Genomic DNA, 21,221 nt, shown 5'->3' on the forward strand with positions numbered 1-21,221 from the left:
TGAATACGGGCGTAAGTATGAAAGGTAAGATTCCACTCAAAAACTTTCTTACCCATCAGCACTTGAACTGTTGATATCTAACGCTTGACATCCCCCTTGTGTCAGACATCGACGAGTGCGAGACCGGCGAGGCCACTTGCGCAAGCAGCAGCCCCTGGTCAAGCGGCGCGAGCTACGTGTGCCTCAACACTAGGGGGAGCTACCGCTGCCACCACATCGTCTGTCCGCCGGGTTACCAGCTGGAGTCCAAGAAGTAAGATGGTTCATACAGGGCGTCCTTCGCGAGACGGCGAGGCCACGTGTGCCTCAACACTAGAGGGAGCTACCGCTGCCACCACATCGTCTGTCCGCCGGGCTACCAGCTGGAGTCTAAAAAGTAAGATTTGTTGGTTTATTCTTAGGTTTTTTTGCAGTTAAATTGGAAAGATTCGAGTTCATGCAGTGAGACTAAAAGATGTAAGATTGAACCTTTCGAATTTTCTACATAACAGCTGTCAGAGCAGTCGCTCATCAAGAAAAAAAATATTATAGCCCCACGAGTGAAGGTAAAATCTTGGTAAATTAGTGTATGATTATATTATAGTTGTATTTTGAAGTCCGGTGACTGAGTTTCTTGCACTGCTTCTTCTCAGTACTGGCCTACTACTTGTCCAGAAGTAGCAGTCGGCTTAAAATAATACTGGAATGTGTCAAAGCGTTTCTTAAAAACCTATTTGCAGACGCTAAATGACTTTTATCATTCTATTTACAGCCGCTGTACTAAAGTGGAGAGGGTGTGTCCTCCCGCGGACTGGGAGTGCGCTCACCAGCCCTCCACCTACTCCTACAACTTCATCACCTTCGTCTCCAACCTGTACATACCGGCTTCGAAGGTAAGCCATCAGTGATGGTAAGGTATCTTTCACAAATCTCTCTGTAAACATCCCTAGTCCTGGTTTACAAGGATGTGATTTATTACAAATTTTCGATTTTTTGTCATGTGGGATGTAGACAGTTGTGGTAGCAATGACCTTCGTCTCCAACCTATACATACCGGCTTCGAAGGTAAGCATCACTAGTGTAAGGTCCATCAAAGGGTTGCACAAATCCTTCTGTATCTTCCACAATAATCTCTTTGTAAGCATCACTGGTCCTGGTTATAAGAATGTGACCTACAAAATAAATCCTCCTGCTTCTAGCATGGGTTTTAACAAATCATCTTCGTCTCCAACCTGTAATATGTATACCGGCTTCCAAGGTAAGCCATCACAGATGTAGAGTCCTAGTGTGGTCTTCTTTAAAAACATAGCATCGAACCCTGAACTTCTAAGCTGACATAAATAGTCAGCTGCTCCCAACCCCAGTAATGGTACACTCCTACATACTTTATTTCATCAAGTATCTTATCACCTTTATTAGAGGACCTGCGTACAAATCTGATTTGGTCCTCAATGCCAGACTACCTTCCCACCCTTGACTCATGGATACACCCATAAATAAATAAATATGTTTTTTAAATACCGTCTAAAAATATCCCTAGGTGGACCTGTTCACGATGCGAGGGCCGACGTGGCCGCACGCGCAGATCCGCTTCCAGCTTCGGCTCGTGGACTCCAACGCGCCGCCCTCCGTCAAGAGGAAAGCTGACATCAACAGCTTCTTGTGAGTTATTATTTATAATCATCATAACACGAGGGCATTTACAAGGAGAGATACTATGTCGCTAATCATAGTAGCAGTATGGCTATGTCACCAACGTGCCGCCCTCCGTCAAGAGGAAAGCTGACATCAACAGCTTCTTGTGAGTTCATCACCATCATCAACAGGTCATTTAGTCTCCCATAGCAGGTGCACTAAGAAAATAAAGGATGGCTCTGGCCAGACGGATTGGTGAGGCTGGTGACGCCAACGCGCCGCCCTCTGTCAAGAGGAAGCTGACATCAACAGCTTCTTGTGAATTCATCACCATCATCAATAGGTAATTTATGCCCTTTTTCACTATCAATCCCTATTTTTTACCCCTATGAAAACAAAATTCCTGTTATGTGTTACCATAGGGGTCACTTCAAAAATAGGGATTGATGGTGAAAACGGGCATCAGTCTCCCACTGCAGGCGCGCTAAGAAAATAGAAGATGGCACTGGCCAGACTGATGAGAAAGAAGTGTGGCTTGTAATGCCAACGCGCCGCCCTCCGTCGTGTAAGTTTTCTTCGTTTCAGCCAAAGGAGGGATCCTCCTCATGGGAGGCAGATGGTACTGGTACACGTCATCCAGCACTTTGTCATCTAATCAGAACTTCAACTTCTGTCTCCGAGAGGCCGCTGCAACTGCTGTGATGTATACTAGAGCGCGGAAGACCAGTAGATGGACGTGATGTAATTTGAACTGCTGCACAAAGGCCTCTCCCAAGGATTTCTACCACGACCGGTGCCTGCATCCAGATAATTCCTGCAACCTTCACCAGATCCTTAGTCCACCTAGTGAGAGGAGAGAAGTTTTCTGCTAGTGCGAAGTCGTCAGACATTTTGTTAAGTCATTTTCGTAAAAAATGCGCATTGCCAAATATGTGGTACGAAGTCATATGATTTCACCTGATTATAGCGCTTGATATTGAACCTACCCATATTGTTTTTTTTAAGTTCAAAATACAGGATTCTATGTGACTTGTTTTAATAAAAAATGCGTAAAAAAGCTTACCTGATTGATTATAAAAACCGATCTTAGTGAGTGTCACCAGCAGTGAGGATGTTACATTTTCTCTGATGTTAATTTTTCTTGCAGACTGGTGCAATCAGGGCACCAAGGCGTGGTCTCCTTGGTCCGGTCCCTCGAAGGTCCTCAGAGCATAGAGCTGGAGCTCATCATGGAACTGTACAACCGCGACCAGTTCGGGGGCATCGCGGTCGCCAAAATATTCATATTCGTGTCCGAGTACGAGTTCTAAAGGACTTTTAAATTCAGTGCTAGCTGTTATAGGCAGAGGTGTTAAAGGACGAAGCACACTTATCAACCCGGAAACGGATCGTAACCGTATCAACTCGAGGCGGTCAGTATTATTTGTATGAAACTCCATTACACACACACACACATTAGCCTTACGTTAACGCCTCGCCTAGTGGCGAAAGACCTTTTTTGATCCCATTCCGGGTCGATAAGTGTGCTCTGACCTTCAAAGTTCACGGTGAGATCATCAAGCTATCAAATAAAGAATTCACAGGCGCCCAGAATTCAAATGTAGCATCAGTGTGCACGTGTTTCGCCTCTACTTTCGCTGCGCGAACTATGCCTACCTACTTGACGAAGTTCTATAAAAAATAAAGTTAAATGCCCGCCTTTTTATTCAAGAAATAAAGACTAAATTCATTTGGCCGCTCTAGTGATGGGGCGACTTTTTAAATCAGAAAAGCATATTCAGCCAGTTTAAAAAACGCAAGTACTTATTTGCCAGTTTCTTATCGTCTACTGGTTTGTTCTTACAATTTCATTTAGTGTTGCTTTTTATTACTTCGAGGAATAAATTGTTTTATTTTAGAAACTCTATATCGCGAGAGCTTCAAAGAAGAATGTAAAAGTTATGTATTGTAACATAATTTAAGTTAGTATTAAGATATTGTGATGTATTATAGTTTTATACTTGAACGTACTGCATCTACTTATAATCCAGTATTGTATTGTCGATAGTGAACAGGATATTTTTTAGTTGGAAAGGATGAATTAAAAACAGTTATAAAATAAATAGTTTTTTTATTATTTCCATCCATTTATATTCTAATTTGTACTATTTTCGAAACAGTGGTTAGGTGGTTAGTTAACAATTTTTGAAACAAGCAAGTGGGTAGTTTTTAAAACTATTAACGATTTCAAAAAAAGAACAAACAAGAGTTTAGGCATACTTATTTTAATGCTGAAAGTAAACTTATATTGACACATTGTTATTATTAAATTTTCAGTTTTTAAAACTTGCTACCAACTATTTATAATAATTATAATGCAGCCGATGTAATAAATCTATGCAAACAAATTTCTAAGATACAATACGATTAAATTTCGTGATTGCTTCTATTTTAACCTGAATAACTAGATGTAAAAAACAAAACTACTCGAAACTACTATTAAAACTGCTACTTTCTTCTAATAACTACTTTTTAAATATTGCCTAGGTCTATCCTTATAAATTATATCTTCCCAACATTTCCTATTCCAAAATCTTTCGATTTATCACAGCCTCTTTTCAATTAGCGAAAAAGTTCTACTTTTGCATTAAAATATAATTTTAAATAATTATTTTATTGATCTACCAGTACGTTATTTTATTGATTTACTTATTTATTTAAGGACAACCAACAACACATACACCATATTTTACGCTTTTGAAATATTATACCTATCAAAAATATTTTTGGTTATTCAAGTTAATTGTGTAAAACTTGGTAGGTATTAAAAGAAGAAAATGTCCTACGAGACGTGTCATATTAGTGTTATTAAGTACTTCGATGACGTCAGATGAAATTCCATACAAAAAGCACCGGGTATCGTTATAGTTACGGTCAAAGTTAGGTGGTGCAACTCGGCCTAACTAAACTAAGAAGGTAGTGTATCCCTTCCTAGTCTTCCTACCTATTTGTATTGTTTTATAACGTTCACTTGAAAAGTGTACGTTTTCAAGAACTTATATGAATTAGATAAGATAGTTTTCTGTGAATACAATGTGAAGTAAATCTCTCCTTTTCCAAGTTGGGGAAAAAACAAATAATACCGCGATCTAAAAGCGGACAGCGCCATCTATTGGCGAGGTCGCATAGGTCCTCAGAAACTTCGTTTCCCTGGGCACGACCAAACGTTCGACGGCCACTTTTTCCTCTTATGCACGCTTTATATTCTTTCTAAGCTTCTTTACTTTATTTATTTGAAAATAAATGAAAAGAATATGAGGTCCTATGGGATAGGCAAGTAATATTTTAAGGTATTATAGTTAATTATATCACACATCAATATAAAGTAAGAAATAGGTACTGCCAAAACGCTAGGACAACGGAAAAAAAATATTTTCTGAAAATCTTAAATTAATAAATAATTCCTAAATTACTGCAGCAATAACCATTTATTTTACTTATAAGGTAGACGTTCATGGTGATAGGTAAATTTTTTGACTTAATGTTAAATTTTTAGAAAATATGCTTCTAAAACTGTTTTTTTTTTATTATAAAATCAGAAAATCAAATATTTATTCGAAACTAAGCAAAAACAACTACTAGTTACTTCCCCAATTTTATAGGTACATCATAGTAATATCTAACGATTGAATTATATCACACACTGTGTACTGTAATCTATCTTCAATAATATAAAAATGAATAGCAAAATGTGTTGGTATGCAACGCCTGGACCAATTTTACCAATTCTTTTTTATAAAATGATCGTCGAAGTCCAAGGATGATTTGTACGGCGAGAAAATTCGAATAATTTCCGGGGAAACCCTAAAAACAGCCCTTTTTCACACGGGCGAAGCCGCGGGCGAAAAACTAGTCTAGAAAAAATCTGTGCTGTATCCCAGCGTTCACTGCTCACTCAGGAACGCTTTCAAAAATTTTATTGACCCACAATGTAAATCTATTTAACTTAACCTAAAGAAGCGAAGCAATAAACTAACTACTAGTGCTATAATAAACCAAAAAATACATCACTGTTCTTTTCTAAGTTGGGAAAAAAGCAAATGATACCGCAATCTAAAGGCAGACAGCGCCATCTATTGGAAAACGCACACATTGGGTCTAAAGAAAAAAGTGTTATCCGACATCTCATAATAATTCAGCTAGAAATAATTATATTTTAAGAGCGTTTACGCCGTTTGGCGCAAAAACACTACTTTTTCAACCCGTTACAATCATTAACCAGTTACATTACAAATATGTTATAGGCATAAATAATTAGGCAATTTCGTCGTCTAAATAGTTAGTTGAGAAAATATTTCGATTAGTATAGTATAATTAAGAATTCTATCAAGATAAGTCCACACAGGTTTTCAAATTTCCACTTTAGCGTCAGTTTACAAGCTGAAATTTTTATAAAAATACTGTGAAAACGATATAACAAACATTTATATTCTATAGCATAGGTCCTTAGGCAAATAGTTGAGAAAATTCTTAGATTTAAGCATTTTACAATAAGAAATCACAAATTCAAAGAACGTGAAATACCAAAAAATCAAAGTGATTTTTACACCATTATTCTTCTTTAATTCAACATAAAAATAGCTTAATATAATAAAATAACATCTTCTTTAAAACATTTACTTTCAAACGATATATAATTCATTGTTATTGTTTTGCTATAAACATTTGAAAAGTATTAAAAAACGCCGCGCGCGAATCATTTCCAATGATGCCCCTTGAAACGCCGCGCTTCGCGTAAACGCTCTTAACGCGTATTGGAGCCCTAGGGAATTGAAGCTTTACCTTCGCATTTACTATCGCATAAATATTATGGTCTGTTATGTTAATTATTTGATTAAAAATACTATCTATATATAGTTGTAAGTAAGTAATTAAGTATTTTATCACACTTCAAAGTTAGGAATGGCTAGCGGCTTTCACTTGTAAACTTCTACCGCGATATGAACTGTGTAGCCGCTTAGAAACTATATTTTAAGGTGGGCTTAAAAGAAAGTTTTTTTCTCAAATCATAAGCTTTTTTTGAGTGAGTCGTTCCATACCCGCATTTCAAAACTTAATACTCCCTTTTTGTAAAACTAGACTTCAGCTTCATTTTTTTTTTCTAAGGTTTATAGACCTTATTTATTAGGCCATTTTAGACTTACATTTGAAACTCAAGCATAGATTGAAATCTTTAGGTACTGCTAGATAAGTAATTTAAGTCCTTCTAAACATTGTTGTCTTGAACCTATCCTTGAATACGATAGCCGAATGGTATAGGGGTCGGACTGGCCGAATCGTCACCGAGGTACGGGTTCGAATCCTGCCACCGGTCGACTTTTGTGGTGAGCCTATTCGTGACACAAGCATTTTTAGCTTAGTACGAGGGGCTAACGGGACTATAAGTAATTTATGCAATAGGTACAATGTTCTTTAAAAAGAACAAAAAAGTTTTGAGTACGTTGTTCAACGGGCATTTTTTTTTGTATATTCCTTAAGTGAAAAAAATGGTCTATTCCAATTTTTCTCAAACTTTCGGCTCCAGGAACCCCTGTTAAAGTTTCCAGGTGACAGCGAACCTATCACCTAGGTTATCAAAGTGAACTTCATGGGTGATCAAGGACACCAAAGTATCGCCTGGAGTCCACCTGGGTAAATCTAATCCAGGAATAATAATGATGGAATAGACCATTTTTTACACTTTTACCTATTTAGTTTGAAGACGAAAACTAGAAACACTTTAAAATCATACCTGGTGTTACAATAGTGCGTCTACTGGTGCAATCTACAGAAGTTATTCTACAATCTACTCGTGCGGATCGACGATGTCGAGCACAGTGAGGCAGCCATCTTGTGACGCAATAGCTAGCGCCTTGCCCCCGTGTGCGCTTGCGACGCCGGTCACTTCTGCTGGGGCCCGGTACTCGGCTATTGCTTTGCCGTCTATTGTCCTGTGGGTTTTCATCAATTGGTTAGACTACTTAGACATAATTCTGTAGCTTTACTATGAGTTATATTAAACCTAAACGCTAGCGAGTGCGTAAAAGTCTATGATGATTTTAGTTCTTGAAAGGGGCGCTGTACAAATTGCCATATTATATTTTTTATGCAGTCGCTAGCGAGAGTAGCGAGTTAGTAACCAAACTGGATAGCTAATTGTGTAGTGGCGAACACAATAGATCAAAACCGTTACATTGATACCAAGGTCTTAAAAAAAACCGTCCTCAATGCATAAGAAATTAGCTTTTTCAAACTAATTTACGATTTTCTGCAGAGCCTGGACAGACACATAAACCATCATCATCATTATTTTAGCCACGTACAAGGCGTTTACTGTTGAGCATCATGACCAATCATTAGAGGACAATGATTTGCAGAATGACCGGTTGGTACCGGTCTGCATGTATCCAGCGCTTCCTGCTATCTACTAATCTAGAAGGTGGACAGACGACCACTTAGGTAGACCCAAAAATATTATCCTAATCCCTTTCACCTCTGGACTGACCAGATCAAAACCGCACTCAATGGTCCACTCCACGAGTGCATAAGAAAGGCTGCAGTGCGGAAGGAATGGCGACGGATTGTGAGGCTTGCCACCGGACCTGGTGTGACGACCACGACCACTCTGGCAAGAGTGTAGCGACGAAGAAGAAGAAGAAGAATCCGTTTAACGGAGAATTAAATCCAAAAAAGCCTATCATCAAAATTACAAGCAAAAAAAAAACGTACCTGAAAACTCTCAATGTCTTCCGTCCGCTGTGGTAGTAGAACACATACTTGTCAGTAGAACTGAACATGGTAATGATGGAAAACACCCCCTCTGCTGCCCTAGAGATGAGGGGCTGGACGGAGGTGCCTCTCTTCAGTTCTATGAGGTCGAGCCCTCCTCGCGAGGGCGCGCAGAGCCCGATCTTTCCATCTTTGGTGCACGCGCCGTTCCAGCGTGGCACGAATCTGGATTTAGAAAAGTAATGACAATGATGAACGAATAGTTTATTCAGCACATAGGCCCTTTCCAGGGCACTTGTACACGTCCCAAATATAATTTGCTCTACCACCACTTCGAGACAACATAATATGGGCTGGTACTGAAGAGAAGAAGTGTCGGAAGAGACTCAGTCACCTTTGTCGTCTACTACTGAACATAGCCCTCCCCCAATGATTTCCAGATTGGAGGGTGGTAGCGGCCTGCATCCAGCGCCTTCCTACTACCTTGCTGGATTAGCAAGCAGAAGCCATGGTAGGTAGCCGAACGGTGAAGGGGTCGGACTGGCCAACTCGAGATCCGGGGAACGCGGGTTCGGTCCCCGCCGCCGCTCGACTATTGTGGTGAGCTCACTCGTGATACAAGCATATTTAGCTTAGTACGAGGGGCTAACGGGACTATTAGTAATTTGTGTAAAAAAAAAATACTAATGTGGTAAAGGGAAAGGCACATAACATGCAGAATTGAGGGTGCCGATGGGGCAGCAAGGTTATAGATAATAATGAGCAATGAATATAGCTACAACAACCAAAATATTGCTAATCAACCTGATGTGCCTCTTAGTCTTGATGTCTATGATGCCGGCCTTGTCATTCCCGACTACTGCGACCCACAGCGGCTTGTGGGGCAGCGCCACGATCGACTGCATGTCCTTGATGCCGCTGTTCTTCACTGGGATCCTGGAAGTAATGGATTTTTTTGGATTCTGATCATCTTCTATTGTATACTAGCCCTGCCACACTAAGTCACACTATTCCTCTCTTAGATACACGCACTAGTTTGCTGGTCTTTTGACAAAATACTGAGAAAATAGGGACCAGAAGGCATAATCATGATGAGGAGCATGACGTGCGGCATTACGAGACATGTTGCTATGCTACACCGCATCTCTGCCTCCTATCCTCGCTACATCTCATACCACTCGACAAGTATGCGGCAATGACATACAATTTATTAACTAAGGTCTTTACAATGGTATCAGAATTTTTCTCGTCATCTTCTATCTATCGCATACGATTTAAACACTAAGGCTGTTTATCTAACTAACAGGTTATCACAGTGATGATCGTTATGAGACACTAGAGGGGTGCGATTAAGATTAATTGCACCAATATGGCATGACGTGACTTCAGAAATACAGTAGGTATTTTGAATTTTGTTGACCCAAACTTCTAAATGCTGTATTATCAACGTAAATTAAAAAACAAACAATTTGTTAGTTCTCACTTGTGCAATCTAGCTCCAGTCTTAGCATGGAAGACGTGGAGACACTCTCTCAAGGACTTGTCCACTCCAGGAGTCACGAGGTGGTGCTCATCGGCCGATACGACTGCAGAGCGGTACCCCATCCCGCGGACCTCGTAGTCTACGGTGTAGATCTTCTCACCCTCTATAAATTATGAATCATAATCATCATCAGGTCATTTAGTATCCACTGCAAGAGGACGCTCTATAAGTTACCAGGAGCAAATGGAAGATTTGGCCTATACTCCTTACGTTGGGCAGACGGGTTGGGAAAGCATGATGTTCGCATGTTTCTACCTTGTTCGCCTTTTAAGACATCCACGTGAAGAGTGGGAATGGTCCTATTCTGCTTTGCTAGAAATACACAGCTAAATGCTTACATTGCAAGTGCCTTAAACAGATACATTATACAAATTTTAGACTCCACTTCTAGCTACTTGGAGACAATATTCTTGAAATAATTAAAAACTAGGTACTTATTTTTGAGTCCTCCTACCTTCATTGTTAAGCACAAAACATGATTTTCCGCTGTATTCATCCATCCGCAGCCATTATCTATCTTCTAATATCTACCTTCTAGAGGCCGTTAATCTATCACGAAGGTGTGTGTATTATTATTTACTGATTGCAATGTTTATTTTCTACCTGGTATAGTTCTGGTCACGATTGTAGCATTAACGACAGTCTCCACGTTGTCAGGAGTGATCTTCATGGAGATGGTGATGAACTTCAAGCCATCTTCCAGCAGCAGGATTTGCTTCACTCCCCGCTGTTCTTCTTTGAATATTACCTGAAATACATTGATAAATTGGTTACTACAGTAGGTACTCTGCTTGTGAAAATCCCTTTAAAACACGTGATGTACTCGTACATTATCTGTATCTGCTGATTGGACCTTAAGCCAAATATCATTAAAGACTGAACATTTTGCAAATGAAAAGTAACCGATGTTCCCATGGCTATCGGAATTTGAGATTGCTAAGTGCAATAATGTTGAAAAAACCGAGGCAGTTCAATCACAATTTCTACAGGATGATAAATACAAAATTGCCAGTATAATTGCAGAATTTGCTCTTTGAGAGCGTGTAACGCTAGCACATCCAACTCAGACATTTGGTAGCAAAATAATACTAGTTACCACTACGTTAGATACAGTATTCAGCTTAATATGCCACCAGATTACCTGTTTCTCAGGAGTGTCCCAAATGACTACGTTCCCAGACTCGGCCGTGATGACGTTGTCCCCAGTTGGGGTGATAACCGCTTGCGTCACGATCGCCCCTAGCGGGGCTTCGGCTAGCTGGGCGAGGAGTTTCCCAGTGCTGGTGTCCCAGAGGCCCCAGCAGCTTCTGGTTACGGTTGCTGCCAGCTGCTTGTCTCTTGCAAGGCTGTGACAAGTAATTTGATCGTGACTCGATCTCAGACGATGTAGCTAATAAGTAAACCTTTAAGAGAAGTTAAAAAGTTGCAATGTCCCGTTAGGAACTGCGACGAGTAATGGTCGATCTTTCTAACCACTGTTTAGATTCAGGAAGAATTTATACAAGTGACGTAGCCCATCTTTTTTGCCATTCAGCGACTAAATCTTCTTGACTGGCAGATAATGCCACCTGGCATTAAGTCCGCCACTGTACAAAAGTGTAAATAAATAAAAAAATAAAAAAAAAACTTCTTCAATGACTTGTCGAGAATCAAATACTTAATCGGCTCGCGTATAGTCAAAAAATCCTTACGTGATGGAATCAATCGGCAGCTCCTGCCGGTCGATCTTATGGACTTGCTCGAAGATATTATCTATGTTCCAGATCTTGACGGTGCGGTCTATGGACGAAGTGATGACGTTGTTCCAGGAACCAACGGTCAGTGGTTCCAGCTGGACGATCCTGCCAAAGTGCGCGTCTAGGACTTTGATCAGCTTGGTGGTCTCCAGGCTCCAGACGTAGAGGTTCTTTCTGGAAAATGAAGGCAATAAAAAGGTTATCTTTATCTGGTAGTAGCAAAATTAATGTCACCATTACCTTGAACTTTAGTGAGGTAACATAAAGTTCAAAACTAATAAAAAGTATTTTTTATACCAGTTAAAGAGTTAAAGAATTTTCTATGGACATATAGGCCAGTAGAATTAAACACAAAAATTGATTAAATCGGAAATAATTCCTACAAAAGATTTTTTTGCTTTAATGGCTTTATTGGTTGCCCATTAAGACTCTCCTAAGTTTTCGACTTCGACGGAGTTGTGCTTAAGTGGTGGGGGCCCCCGAAAGGGGCGTTTTTTCGGTTTTCCGGTTATACCGCGTAAAGGACTTACCCTATCGAAAAGTGGTCTTCATGACTGTTAAAGGGCACTTAATCCTGCATTGAATAAGACCAAATTCATATGTTTTGGACAAACCGTTCTCGCGCTAAAGTTCGGCAAAGTAGAAAATATACGTATAATTAATGACCCTCTCCACGTCCAATGGCTTGTTACCCACATGCTTCCAAGCCTTGTAAAGGGTCGCCTTAACCAGTGTAACCCTAACAAGGCTCACGAGTTTGATTCGCTTATCCTTGTTCGTCCCAGCCGTTCCTTAACTGCAGTTGCTGCACCTCTTCTTGGCACTCTCCTGAACGACTCTGTGTTACCTAATGTGGCTGCCCCTCTTCCTTGTACCCTCCTGTACGATTTCATTGCTTAGCCATGTGCCTGGTCCAAGGTTCGACGCCACAAAATCAACTTCGTACGAGTGAAAATAGTTTAAATACTATTTCCCGTGCTTGCAACATTTTTCTTTACTGCTTCGCCTCTATTAGTCGTAGAGTGATTGTATATATCCTATAGCCTTCTTCAATGTATGAGCTATTCAACACAAAAATAATGATTTCAATCAAACTAGTAATTCTTAAGATTAGCGCGTTCAAACAAACAAACAAAAAACTCTTCAGCGTTTTAATATGAACTTGTTGTTGTTGATTTTTGGCGTCGAACCTTAGACCAGGCATACGGCTAGGCAACGTAGTCATGCAGCAGGATACAAGGAAGAGGGGCAGCCACAGTAGGTAACACAGAGTCGTTCAGGTGAGTGCCAGGAAGAGGTGCAGCAACCGCAGTTAAGGAACGGCTGGGACGAACAAGGATAGGCGCATCAAGCTCGTAAGCCTTGATAGGGTTACACTGATTGAGGTGGCCCTTTTCAAGACTTGGAAGCCTGTGGGTAACAAACCATTGGACGTGGAGAGGGTCATTAATTATACGTATATTTTCTACTTGGAGCTAATTAATTACCAAAATTACTCTACATCGAAATCAAACAAACTGCTGAAAATACTAAATGTGTTTTTCATACCTAACGCCAGCGACAGCATAGGTGTTATTGTTGCTGATCATGAAGGAGTTTGAAAGGGTCATCTTGGTGGAGATGTTGCGAATTGTGTGCGGTAGTTTCAGCACGATCCCTTCCAGTCGGAGGTCTTTTTCTGGCTCATCCTGTTTCTCCTCCTAAAATATCACCAATATTGTTCCGAAGGTACCTACTCCATTTTAAGTAAGTAAGTAGGATCTTCAATCAATTATTTACAAAAATAGAGCACGTTAACATTTTTTTCTTTTTTTATTTATCTGAACTCACCTCTTCTTCTTCTTTCTTCATGAAAATATACTCGTTTTCTGGTTTTTTCTTCTTCTTATCTTCGAATTCATGCTTGTCTCTTGGTATCACATGTTCGAAGTCCCATACCACAAAGCTGTATGTTGTTGTAGCTGTAATTTCGAATAGCTTGTGAATATCTCGAAATAATTTAGAAGAAACTTAACAATGGACTTTTAAAGGTCTGCTTAACTGACAATCGATAAATCAAAACACAAGGAACAATCGGACTGCTATCCAATGTAGACTGATGATGTATAGATCTTCGAATGGGTAAGATCTTTGAAAGAGAACTGCTATTTTACTTTTTGCACTGAAGGGAAGTCGAACCTTAACTTCGAACTCCTATGTTCTACTGATTAATTTTGTTGCGGGTCCAATGACAGTTTACCTTTCCCCCAGGACAAAAGTTGACCTTCACTGGTTGTGTTTTTTGGCGGTCATACTGTAGATCCTGGCTGCACAGGAGTTGCAGCGGAAGGATCGAAAGGTGGGTGTGGTCCTGCTGTTTTTTCGTGCTATTAATTTATTTTTTAAACTTACCAAGCAGCATTTTGTCCTTCTTCCCTCTCTTGAGCTGCAGCATTGCTTCAGCCGTGTCAGTCTCCCTGTGGTTTAGTTCCTCCACCTTCAGCCAACAACCTTCTTCTTCGTTTAACTCAAATATTGATATCTGGAAAATCGTGACCAAGACTTCAAGCAGTTATTGGGTAAATCGTTTGATACCAAAAACAAAAGAGGAGTTTGAAGCTAGATTCACTTCGATACTAGCTCTAGAGCTTAATAGGGTATTTGACACCACCAATCAATTGACGTACTTTTTAAAACTGTCAAAACGACACTCTCCCATAGATTTTGTACGGCGATACTAGCATGTGACGTCACAATTTTACCAACTCAATGAAAATACTTTTTTCAATTATAATGCAACCAAAAATCGTAATTTACAGGTAATTAAAAATTAATTAAGTTTTGAAGACCAGAAAGAAGTAACTTTTTCAAAAAGTTGTGCTTTAGAATTATTGGGAAATGGTGTCAAATACCCAATTCAGTTAGCCTGAGGTAGGAGCGGCGCGGGAGGGGTGACATTTGACATATTATGACGTCACAGAGCATACAAATCTGAAGCATAATATCTGAAGTCTCGCTGACGTTTGACGTCGTGGTATTGACTGAGTTAAGCAATCAAAAAAGATAGCGGGCAGTTGACGTTAACATACTTAACCATAACCTTGAAAATAAAAACTCTACCTGATACCCTCTATCCGGGTCGCTGGTGTATATGCGAGTCCAATACTTGTTCATGGCGAAGGCGCCCCTGCATCTCAGAGGCTTCATCCACACCCCAGCCTTGCTGAACTGGATCAGAAGACGATCCTCGTCCAGGTCCCCACTCCACATCACGAGGACAAAGGTTTCCAGGTCACGGAATTCAATGGCTGTCCAAGAAGAAAGTTAAAGGTGTATTCCAAAATTTATAGATGCAAGCAAGATTTATAAATTGAAATAGTGATATGCAAAGGACCAAAAATACACCCTTGTGGCATTCCTCAGCCTCTTGTAGGTAAAGACTAATGTTTCATTCTTGATTCACCTTATAATCCACGAGAAGACAGAGAGTGGCTATATTCTACTCCAGAATCACACAAAATAAACTTCAAACGAGTTATAAAATCTCACAAAGTATCTCCCAGTTCACGTCATCGTAGGGCGTAGTCTCTGGTGCAGGCAGGGTCTGCTCGATCTCTCCTCTGGTGCTGTACTGCACCCAGGACCTTGGTCCGTAGATCACCAGGTGATGGTTGAGGACTGACACCCCTCGAACTGTTTCACCTGTGGAATTTATATTCAGGATGACTTCAGCAATAGTATCCTCAAGTATACAGAATTTTAAGTAAATAGACTAACTTAAAGATTAATCTAAATAAAAATTATGTCTTAGGGATGCGTTCTGCGGTCTGCGGTTAAGTCAAAAGGACCGCATCCAGTCTGGCAAATGCTTTAAGCTTATATATCATTATTTTTTATCGGTATCGGTTGTACGTTGTTATGTTTTATCGGTCTCACTAATCGTTATAAAATTCTAAGTTCCTTACCTTCTTCTAGAGGGTTGTCGATGGTGATGTATTCACTGGTCAGCATGTTCAATAGCACTGACTGGAAAAAGCAAACGAAACCATTTTAAAATCGCATAAGTCGTGTCGTGATCACATGTTTCTCAGTATAAGCTTATGACCACACTGGGTTTGCATTCAGAAAGGGCACAAAAAATTAAAACATATTTTCTTACCACAGAGTTATTGGTAGCAGCAGCAGCCCACTTATTATCCGGCGACAGCTCCAAGTTCTGCATGATGCCCTCCAGCTGTGGGCACAGGTCTCTGGCCAAGTCTGACGTGGCCAGGTCCCAGGATATGACGCGGCTGGAGATGGAAACTACGTAACGCTTGTCCGAGCTGAGACGGAACGCGAAGACTGCGAACTGATGACCTTCGAGGGAGTACTGGAAAATTTTTACACAAAATGAGGAAGTAAATGTAGTTAAAATATTTTAAGGTGTTGAAATTGCGCTTGAAAAAAGCTTACATTATATAATTATAGACCACTGCTTCAAGATAAAAATGTAACTGGGTCTTTTTCTCTTCTTCTAGAAGGACTATAGACCATCATGGTTCTTCTATAGTCTAAATTGGGCTTCGGGCAGCAGTAAATGAGTAAACCCACTAGGCAGCAAAATTCAAACATGCCTCCAAAGGTCCACCAGAAGTGTGTAAACAGTAACCCGACAGCAGCAGAGCGTAATGGTTTTGCCCTTTATCGTAACACTGCTTCAAGAGAAGACTAGCTACTGCTGGGTTCTGGTGAGCGTCAGGCTGGAGCCGACCTACTAAATGGTTGAAATTCGAACACTTACCTTCAAAGGTCCACCAGGCGTGTGCAGGCAATGATGCGAGGGCAGCAAGGCGCAGTGATTCTTCCCTTTATTGTGACACTGCTTCAAGAGAGACGATACTGCTGGGTTCTGGTGGGCCTCGGGTAGGAGTCTACCGACTAGTTGAGGTGCTAGCATGTTGGGGTAGGTCCCGATGATGGCACCTCCGAGGCGGAGGGCGTCTGCTACCAGCATTAGCTCTCTGAGAAGGCATAGAAGGCGAACTTTTAGATTTTATTAAAGAACCAGTCAAATGCATTTCGCGTGATACAGAAATCACTTGAGTAATTTTTATGTTACACAAACACCTTACACCTCACCAATTTTTCTAGAGTTTTACCAATCCCTTATTAAACAATACACAGGAGTTGCGTAAATTATTTTCATTTTATTAATTTTAACCCCCTTTAGTAAATAATTATTGTCAAACATACATACAGGGACACAAATCTAGCTCCTGGAAATGGAATTCCTTGGTACTGGTTAACAGAATTTTCAGAATTAAACAAGGATTGCTTATTCTGAACGCACACTAAAACCAACATTAAACCCACCTCACAGCGTCCTTATTGACGTGCAGCTTGGCATCCTCAAAGTCAGCCAGCACGGCCTGCAGCGGGCAGCAGTTCAACTTAGCATGCAGCCACTCGTAGTTGAACAGGACTTCAGCATATAGGTCGGTGAATCGCTTGGAACGGACCAGGTGGAAGGGCAGCTCGCCGAACTGGGGACAGTAATTTTAGGACTTAAGTTTATTGAGGAACACATAGTTGACTATACTTCAGGAAATGGTTGTCTTAAACAGGGTAACTAATACCAACTATACTGTTACCATGAAAAAATGTCAAAAAATGTACTTAAAGACACTTTTAGTTGGTTAGTTTTAACTAATGTTCATCCGCCTCTGAACAGAGGATTTCCGCTACGATCCAGTCCTGCGCTACCTGCATCTAAGTGCTTCGTGAGACCTCACTTAGATCGTCGGTCCACTGAGTGGGAGGCCTGCCTATACTATGTTTTCTAGTCCGTGGTTATCAGTCGAGAAATTTTCTGCTCCAAGGGCTACCAGTTCTATTCTTCTATGCCTGGCCCATTCCTATTTTATTTGGGATCGGCCCTCCTAATCATACGTCTCCAGGTGGCTCGGTCTTGGGTCGTCTCACTGTTGACGAGCTATATCCTATGTGTACTCTTTAAAAACTTTTCTACCTATTTGATGATTTCCATTGCATGGATCTATGTTCTACATAGTCGCAATATATTTTGTTCTTAGTAATATTTTCATTACCTTCCTCAAATTATATCTCTTGTTAGCTCCATCAGCGGACATGAAGACCAGCGGCTGGAGGGGGACCTTCCTGTCAGCCACCCCCTCTCTGTCGGCCAGGTTGAAGCGGTGCCGCTGGATCTCAGTGTATTTGAACGGCTTGGGGATTCCGCCACCCCAGATACCTAAAGTCATAAAAATAATGTCAAATTGATTATTAGGGTACTTGTTAACTGGTCCCTCCTGTTTTGAATAGTTTCTTTACGGGTCTAATGACAGTTTAACTTTCCCCCGGCACAAACTTAACCTTCCTCGGTTGGGTTTTTATTGGCGGTCAAGCTGTAGATCCTAGCTACACAGGAGTTGCAGCGGTGGGAAAGAGAGGTGGGTATTATCCCGTGATCTCTGTGTTGTTTTTCCCAGGAGAGCTATCAGGAGGAATAGCAACGATGACACCATTTTGCCAGTGTAGAGAGAGACTATAAACTACGAAGACGATCGTCACAAGCTATTATTGAAAGGTTAACTTACAGCTGTTTTTTCGTAAGTCATTCTTTGTTTTGTTGTAGTTGAAACAAATAGGTACCTGCTTACTTTTCTAATAACAGATCATGATGATAAAAGTATGGCTACATTTGAAGAATTCAATGTTTTTATCAAACGGCAGAGTATGATTAACTTACCAAGATAGTAGTCGGCGATCATGGAGTGGAAGTACATGGCCATGTTCATATTCTTGAAGTACCTCTCTCGCGCTGTGTCGCGGAACTGCCTGTGGTACCAGTTCATCACGGAGACTCCATCTGCTTCGCGCTCAGACAAGTAGTTGGGCAGATCGTTGCGAATTCTGAGAAGGACGTGACGATATCAATCAGTAAAAGTTTTGTATTCTGTGGTAAATGTTTTGGCAGGGACCTACATTGTTTCGTAGTTTCTCTGTGTTTGAGGATTTTGAGTAAAACTCTTTTAAATCGTTGCGGATTCTGCGAAGTTAGTGACAATAACAATTGGCAAAAGTTTTTGGGGGTAACATTACAACAATGTTTTGGCAGTTGGAGGTAATTAAAAGTTCCTCTGAGATTGAGGATTCTGGGTGGAACTCGCTTCCACCATTCGATCTGATTCATTATTACACTATCTATCAGGTGAGATGCAGGCTAAGAGCTTCCACATTGTGGTTTAAAAAAGGGTAGGTAAATTGAAACAGGAAGTTAAAAACGGATCACTAGTTAAACTTGCATGAGACGTCAAGTGATCATCAGGTTGAATATGGTATCGGCATTTAGGTAGATGTGAAAAAGAGCTTACCTGGTCCACAATAAAGGAGGGATTCTCCTCACAGGAGGCAGATGGTACTGGTACACATCATCCAGAACTTTGTCATCTAAACTGATCAGATCCTCAAGTTCCGTCTCCGAGAGACCACTGCGGGCTGCTGTGATGTACGCCAGAGCGTGGAAGACGAGTAGGCGGCCATGCTGTGGAACAAAACAGTTTTTCTATAAGAAGGTACAGACGAGGGGCATGAAGCTAAATATTGTGGCATCTTTTGTATTTGTAATATGTTGGCTACTTATTCGGTGTATTGTTTCATCATCAGGTCATTTAGTCTCCACTGCCAGAGAAGGCCCTTCTCTTACTTACCAGAGGAAAATGGAGGAGAGATACACTCTCCACGCTGGCCAGACGGGTTGGAGAAATGTAGGTACTAAGTACATTCGCAAACTGAATGATTAGAGAACTGAAGACTATAAATAATAATCATTCACCTGCTTTTCAATCCTTTCAAACAGCATCATAATGGAGTCCATAACAGTTGATGCCAGATGAGTGTCCGTGGGTTTGGTATAGCTTCTCCATCTGCATACCTGAATAAACATAATGATTAGCAAATTATCCTTTGGCTAGAGATTAATTTAATCTTTAATAAAGCAGTGGGAATATAGTTCCCACCATATTTTGAACCTTATTCGCTTGTTTTAAGATCCAAAAACAATGAAAATTTTATGACTGTTAAGGGTTAAGTGGTATGATGGATACCTCAGCAAAAACCAGCTTCACGAAGATGGGCAGAGAACAAGAGGCGATGGCGTTGGAGACCAGCCTCCACTGGTAATTGTTCAAGTCGCGAGCAGCTGATGCCATCCATAATCTACAGAAAAAGAGAATCACATTCAATAAGCTGTGGGAATGACTTTTTAAGCTTCAGCTAAAGCTACTGGGACTACATTAAAACTAGTTTTAATATTCTCGGAGTTATTGCTTTCGCGCTGCTGCTTTTGAGGCTGGAATATCTTCTTGTTCAGAGTGAGAGAATTGGATGCAAAAATAAATACCCTTCTAGTTACGTGCCGAAATGTCTGTTCTGGACTCTCATAAATACATAATTTAAGTAAACATGTATTAGGAAAATTTTGTCCTAGTTATTAAAATGAATGATGAGTAAATCTATGGAATTATCAATATTAAAAATAAAGGCAAGACTTTTTGAAGAATATAAAACGAAGTAACTTACTTCAACACCTGCATAGCAAGTTCCTCCCCAAGTGCCGTGACTTCTAGAAAGTTCTCGTCGGAGTCTATCATGCGCCGCAACACCTCGTACTCCTTCGACACCTCAGGGTTGGCCTCCTCGCGAGCACAGGTCACTATTATCTAAAAATAAAATGGTAGGTATAGACTCCTTAGGATATAGCTACATGAAGAGAAGAAGAAGGGAATGGAAGTGTAATTTGAATGGTGGAACGCATGGAACCACGCTGTCTCATTCACACTGATGGTGTAAGGCTTCATTAAATCTCAAATGAACTATTTGATTCCTGGAATACGCATTATGATCACTTACACCTACGACCTACACGTCCCATATGCTTGCTTTACCTACTTCTACTTTGGGGTAAAATATCGACTGGTGCTTAGATGGAGTGACGAAAGAAACGCAGTATTTGTCAGCCTTTTGTTTATTATATGAACCATATTTTCCATGATGTGTATTACGGCGAGCTAAGCAGAAAAGATCATATTGTAATCTTGTCCTTGAAATTTTTATGTTCTATAATAGTCTCCTTTTTAATTAATTAAGGATGTTATTATTGTATTATCCACAACGAGTGTCTTTATGGCTTATGGGATATGTTATTTTTTTACTGTTAGGCAACTATAGTCTCTAGGAGTACGCCATTCAATATCTTACCTTACAATGCGGTGGCAACCTCGTAGGCAGCCACGATACTTTATTATTTTCAGTGCCAATTCCAGTCAGCTGGTCAACCGAATCCATGAAGAGCAGCAGTGGCTGTTGCTGTGTGGCCATCGTCAGCAACTGCTTGAAGTGTGCCGTGAGGGGCACCAAGTCATCTGGGATGCCCTCGAAGGGTAGAGCGAAGTTGTATGATATCTAGAAAAAGAATTCTTTACTTACTACCATTTTATTGACCATTATCAAGACCAGTTACCATCGACTTTACCGCCTGAACTTACTTTTGATACTTGAGAATACCAACTTCCATACTTTCATAAACTGATTCTAATCTT

The 21,221-nt window shown here is 40.5% G+C and overlaps 2 protein-coding genes across 2 annotated transcripts in view; one reads left to right on the plus strand and one right to left on the minus strand.

Moving 5' to 3' along the window:
• The window catches only part of LOC135084154 (fibrillin-1-like), a 60,324-nt gene extending 57,277 nt beyond the window's left edge, over positions 1–3,047 (plus strand). Inside the window, exons 26-29 of the mRNA XM_063978898.1 lie at positions 106–253; positions 752–872; positions 1,520–1,641; positions 2,762–3,047. Coding sequence (XP_063834968.1) covers positions 106–253; positions 752–872; positions 1,520–1,641; positions 2,762–2,924 — 554 coding nt within the window. The 3' untranslated portion in view covers positions 2,925–3,047. The remainder of the gene's footprint in view (positions 1–105; positions 254–751; positions 873–1,519; positions 1,642–2,761) is intronic.
• A 4,285-nt stretch (positions 3,048–7,332) lies between these two features.
• The window catches only part of LOC135084112 (NACHT and WD repeat domain-containing protein 2), a 31,523-nt gene continuing 17,634 nt past the window's right edge, over positions 7,333–21,221 (minus strand). The window contains exons 10-32 of the mRNA XM_063978857.1: positions 20,881–21,084; positions 20,203–20,342; positions 19,728–19,839; positions 19,457–19,555; positions 18,996–19,165; positions 18,371–18,534; positions 17,709–17,872; positions 16,975–17,144; positions 16,403–16,622; positions 15,779–15,991; positions 15,585–15,645; positions 15,169–15,321; positions 14,740–14,927; positions 14,032–14,161; positions 13,471–13,601; positions 13,189–13,340; positions 11,596–11,814; positions 11,046–11,250; positions 10,508–10,652; positions 9,845–10,007; positions 9,166–9,297; positions 8,362–8,586; positions 7,333–7,583 (exon numbers count right to left, since the gene is read on the minus strand). Of these exons, the coding sequence (XP_063834927.1) occupies positions 7,439–7,583; positions 8,362–8,586; positions 9,166–9,297; positions 9,845–10,007; positions 10,508–10,652; positions 11,046–11,250; positions 11,596–11,814; positions 13,189–13,340; positions 13,471–13,601; positions 14,032–14,161; positions 14,740–14,927; positions 15,169–15,321; positions 15,585–15,645; positions 15,779–15,991; positions 16,403–16,622; positions 16,975–17,144; positions 17,709–17,872; positions 18,371–18,534; positions 18,996–19,165; positions 19,457–19,555; positions 19,728–19,839; positions 20,203–20,342; positions 20,881–21,084 (3,705 nt within the window). The 3' untranslated portion in view covers positions 7,333–7,438. The remainder of the gene's footprint in view (positions 7,584–8,361; positions 8,587–9,165; positions 9,298–9,844; positions 10,008–10,507; positions 10,653–11,045; positions 11,251–11,595; positions 11,815–13,188; positions 13,341–13,470; positions 13,602–14,031; positions 14,162–14,739; positions 14,928–15,168; positions 15,322–15,584; positions 15,646–15,778; positions 15,992–16,402; positions 16,623–16,974; positions 17,145–17,708; positions 17,873–18,370; positions 18,535–18,995; positions 19,166–19,456; positions 19,556–19,727; positions 19,840–20,202; positions 20,343–20,880; positions 21,085–21,221) is intronic.

Source organism: Ostrinia nubilalis, chromosome 25, assembly GCF_963855985.1.
Source record: "Ostrinia nubilalis chromosome 25, ilOstNubi1.1, whole genome shotgun sequence".
In the NCBI taxonomy this organism is placed as follows: Eukaryota; Metazoa; Arthropoda; class Insecta; order Lepidoptera; family Crambidae; genus Ostrinia; species Ostrinia nubilalis.